The sequence below is a fragment of the Sycon ciliatum genome, chromosome 6, assembly GCF_964019385.1.
Source record: "Sycon ciliatum chromosome 6, ocSycCili1.1, whole genome shotgun sequence".
In the NCBI taxonomy this organism is placed as follows: Eukaryota; Metazoa; Porifera; class Calcarea; order Leucosolenida; family Sycettidae; genus Sycon; species Sycon ciliatum.
This window is the reverse complement of record NC_088648.1, coordinates 406,283-411,135: the sequence shown is the minus strand read 5'-3', so window position 1 is coordinate 411,135 and position 4,853 is coordinate 406,283. Positions and strand designations below refer to the sequence as shown.

Here is a 4,853-nt window from a genome sequence, read left to right as displayed (position 1 = left end):
AGAGACAGAGAACCACTAGCGACTCGCCAAAGCACACGAGGGGCCAAGTCAGAGGGTGGTGACTAGACGTCATGATGTATGCATCATAGGCTTCAAGACACACACTCATATCATAGCATTGTCTCAAAGCGGCAAGGAGAGAGGAGTAGAAACCATCACTGACATTGACATGATTGTAAATAGAGTAAGCATACCAGAATGGCATGCACGAGCTTGCAGCTAGAGTGGCCAGGAGAGGTAGCAAAGTGGACATCGACACAGACAAAGCAAAGCGGGTTATGAAACAGAACAGCACTAACAAAGCTAGAAAATGAGAAAAAAACATACGAAAGCGAGTAGACCACACAGGAGGGAATAGTTGGAAATAGTAAAAAAAAGCAGAAAAAGAACGAAAAGCCAGATGGCTAGCCGAGGTAGACACCTGCCTGAGCTTACGGATAAAAACACACATGAGGTGATCAGAAACCACCGAAAGACGCTGGACATATAGAAATCGACGGCAGAGTTCTGGCAAGCAAAACCGTCGGGGTTAGGTACACACTGGAATAAAAACACGTAGGGGTGATACGGTACAGGCACTGCAGCGAACAAAAAGAAAAGCATCTAAAGGCCTCAAAAACCTACAGAACAACTCAAATGATTAAAAAAAGAAGCACTGGTGTATATTGGCAGTGGCGACTACGAATATATTTTAAAATATATATATTACATGAAGTGGCCTCATACAAACGTAATCGAGACGGATGGGTGGAACAGCTAGATCTGAGGGACATGCGGGGGGGGGGGGGGGGGGGGGGGGGGTATGCAAGGTTCATTGCAGGAAAAGTTTGATAACCGGAAAAAATCAGGAGTTAAATAATTTCTAATTGGCAATGGCGGACACCTAGAGGCAGGTTTCAGTAGCTACGTTCACATGCGTACAATGATCTCATTATATACTCATGCTATTGGCGGGCATGGCATGCAGGGACGACTACAGAACTAGTGAAGACCTGTGTGAGAGAGAGAGAGAGAGAGAGAGAGTACTCGGGAGCGGCTGGCCCCCGCGATGTTGTTAGACCTCTCTTGTTTGTGACGTTCGAAAACAGTTTTATAGGCCGGAGGAAAACATGATGGTGGCCATGTGTTGCTAAGCACGGTGATATGGGACACTTCTTGGACTTGCATGGTAATAATATACACACGGAAGTATGCACTGTGCCAGATATCGGGCATGCCGTAACCTTGCATGGGCGTGTGGGTTTGTGTGTGTGTGTGTGTGTGTGTGTGTGTGTGTGTGTGTGTGTGTGTGTGTGTGCGTGCGCGAGTGTGCATATGCAGACATCCAAGCTATCACACGGCATGGTTACCTGTGGCTGAGGTACAGCAGATCCACGAATGGAATACCAGTGTGCACGTTCATCGACTCACAAACCGGCCGAGGGGCGAACGCTGCTCACTTCAAGTCTATAACGCATACTGAGCATGCTTGAGTGCTGCATACAGCCGTTGCCGCTGCTGCTGCTGGCAGAAATCACAGTACTACACGCTCTGCTCGCTCGAAGTGTATGGCGCAGGGTGAGCATGCTCACTTCACGGGTAGGGCGTAGAGTGAGCATGCTTGGGTTCTGCATACAGCTGCTGCTGTTGTTGCTGCTGCTGGCGGGAATCCTCATGCCACTACACGTACACTAGATTCCTGCCATCCACAGGCTCGACTTTGGTTGCTGTGGTGATGATGACGTCATCCACCGCCGGTGTTGCTCCCATGGCAACATCCAAAGCAGCAGTGACACTGGGTGGCTCCGGGCTGGCGCTGGGTGCCCGATCTGCACAGTCTGTAGACAGCGGTAATGACTGTTCGGACGCGGAGAGAACCTTGGCGATGGTGACGGCGCTGGTGACGGTGCCTGTGGACGTGGACACATCTAACGTGTTGTTGCCGTCAGGCTTGTTGTCGGAGGATGAGAGTGTCCGCTGCGGTGAGCCTGCTGTTGAACGCTTGGCAACCTCCGGTGTGCTCACGTCCGCCATCAGTCTATCCGTCGACGACGACGTGAGTTCACAATTGACATCATCGTGCGTGGACGACCCGTCTCCAGCGGCCGTGTCAGTAACAGCAGCCGTTGTTGTTGTGGTGCTAATGGCGGCGATTTCGTCGCGACCCTCCGACGACCCTGTGGCGGTGTCGCCATTGTCATCATCGTCATCATCATCGTCCATTCGTGCCAGCGCCATAACACCATCAGCTCCCACGGCACTACGGTTTGTACCGACACCGTTGGACACGGCTGCCACTGCTGCTGCCGTCGCCGCTTCCGTCGCAGCTTTCTCAGCTTGCGCCGCCTCGCGCGACGGCAGCTCCTTGTTGACAAACTTGAGCAGGCGTAGCAGGTAGGACGAGAACCTCTCGATGTCGTTGTGACCGGCGCCCTCCACCCAGAGTGGATCAACGGTGAGCGGTGCGCGTTCAAACAGCGCCAGGCCGTGAGAGAAGTCGATCACCTCGTCCTCCGTGCCGTGTATGACCAGCACCACGGATTGGACGCGCGTGATCTTTCTGATGCTGCACACATACACGTGGACAAACAGACAAACGCACAGACAGCAACGTTCAGACAGAACTGGCTAAGGACAACAGTGTGTGTGCAGAGCACAGGCATAGTAATTATCAATGAACATAGCACACAGCAGTGTACACGCACAGTACCATGACTCTACTCGTAAAGTACCGTTGCCCCCTCCCATGGCACAATATACAAAATTGGATCATGAGACAATGTGATCATGTCAGGCGCGTAGCCCGCATCATGGGGCACATGTACCCCCCCCCCCCCCCCCCTAAAAGTGTCGACCTAGGTCCAGCATGCATATCATGACCATGAATGACATGTACCAACCATCCTACACATATGCGGCCGTGCAACCCCCCCCCCCCCCCCCCCCCCTAAAACGGGGACCAGCTACGCCCATGTCATGTGTATAGGCTGCTCACCTTGGAAACGGGTCGAAGAAATACGAGCGCTGCACGTCGGGAAAGGCCACACGCATGCCGCTGAGCAGTGGGGAGTGCAGTACCACACCAGCACATGGATGCCGAGTTGCCAGGTCAACCGACGCCACCGACCCTATACTCTGTCCGTAGATAATGATCTTACTGGGATCAATGCCCAGTCGATCCACCATAGTGTTCCAAGCAGCTTCGGCGTCCGCGTAGATGTTCGCCTCACTGGGACTTCCCGTGCTGTCGCCATAACCGGAGTAATCATATCCAAATACGTTGCAACCTAGCCTCGTACCCAGGCCTACGTAATAGCTCGACATCTGACCCAGGTCCACAGCATTGCCGTGCGAGAATAGCAGCGTGTACTTCGGCGTGTCCGTCAGCTTCACATACATACAGGCAATCATGTTACGTCGACTCGTTCGAACCTTCATCGCCTCGATCGTGCTCAGCTCGCGGTTGGTAAAGAGAAATTCCGCTCTCTCCGTCAAGTGCAAATTCTCTTTGTCATCTTCGTCTCTGGAGATGGTGTAGGTGGTCGGCTCGGGCGGAATGAAGGCCAGTTTGGCGGCGATGGCGGACGGACATGGCGGGCAACAAAACACACGACAGATCTCGCCGCACGTCAAACCCACGACGGCCATGGCTACAGGTACTTTCTTTCAGCTGCTACTCCAAAACTAGCACTTCAGACAATTGCAGTCAGCACAGAGCCAGTCACAGCAAACTCACTGCAGTACCACGAGCCAGGGATCGCAGCAGCAAACTAACAACAACAGTCGTCCTCGAGCCTGCCGCGTGGCATAAATTTTAGTATTTTTTTATTCAACTTTGAATTACATTGTCCACAGCTGTTGTAACCAAACCGCCACACCACACATCCACAACTGAAAACAGATACTGTACTGGAGCAAGGGAAGACAGATTCCCAATCAATCTCTGGCTTGCAAAATAGGTGATCCCGGTCACGGATGAAGTCAGGCGTACACGAAGACGATCAAATCATTGCCACAAACATCTCAAAAAGCGGCTTTGCACGGGTGATGCAGGATGCCAGCAAAGCCGAGGCTTGAACAAGCCGGTTGGCTTCGCACTTGCACTGTCGCCTGCATACCAGCAGCTCCAGGTGTGTGCATGTACATGCATATCGCCCATCATATCGATGACCTGGTGACGTCACTAAGGTGTCAGTGATCGTGACGCGTCGCGTCGTTCCCGACCGATATGTAGGCTGAGCTAGCATACATGTAGTACTAATAGTCTATAATAGCAATAAAAACTGCTTAAAGGGGAAGTATACCCTAAAATCAAATTTTCACCAGTTGTAGTCTTCAGGGTGCTGAGTCGAATGGTCTTGGTCCGAGGAAGCTGCGACGCTCCCTTCCTACTTGAATCCCAATCGAACTCGCGCACTTCCACCGAAACTGGGTGACTGCGCCCTACTAGATGGGGATTTGTATGCAAAATGTCACTAAAAGCGCCATTTCGTTCTTATAAAAGCACGGATGACCGCGATTGGCCCATATGTTGTAGTCTTTTGGACGCTGAGTCGACTGGTTTTGGTCCGAAAAGGCTGCGATGCAGCGTTCCTCCTTTATTCCCAATCGAACATGGTTGAAGAAGCGGTCACGTGCTCCTGGGTGCCCAAATCACCTGGTCACCGCGCCAGCAGGCGACAACTTTCACACCAAGGTTCAACTCGAGTTCAACTCGAGTGACAGGACTGCACCCAAAAAAGGTCAAACAGGCTAGTAAGTTGTACCCTGCAGGCACGGTGACCAGGTGACTGGTGTACGCACGAGCACGTGACCGCTTGTTCAACCATGTTCGATTGGGAATAAAGGAGGAACGCTGCATCGCAGCCTTTTCG

At 52.2% G+C, this 4,853-nt stretch overlaps 1 protein-coding gene across 1 annotated transcript; it reads right to left on the bottom strand.

Moving 5' to 3' along the window:
- Window positions 1-695: 695 nt before the first annotated feature.
- Window positions 696-4,024, bottom strand: LOC135819091 (alpha/beta hydrolase domain-containing protein 17C-like). The gene is made up of 2 exons (XM_065332242.1): window positions 2,975-4,024; window positions 696-2,545 (listed from the first exon to the last, which is right to left on the bottom strand). The coding sequence occupies exons 1-2, from the start codon at window positions 3,625-3,627 to the stop codon at window positions 1,660-1,662; spliced, it is 1,539 nt and encodes a 512-aa protein (XP_065188314.1). The 5' UTR covers window positions 3,628-4,024; the 3' UTR covers window positions 696-1,659.
- Between the last annotated feature and the right edge of the window lie 829 nt (window positions 4,025-4,853).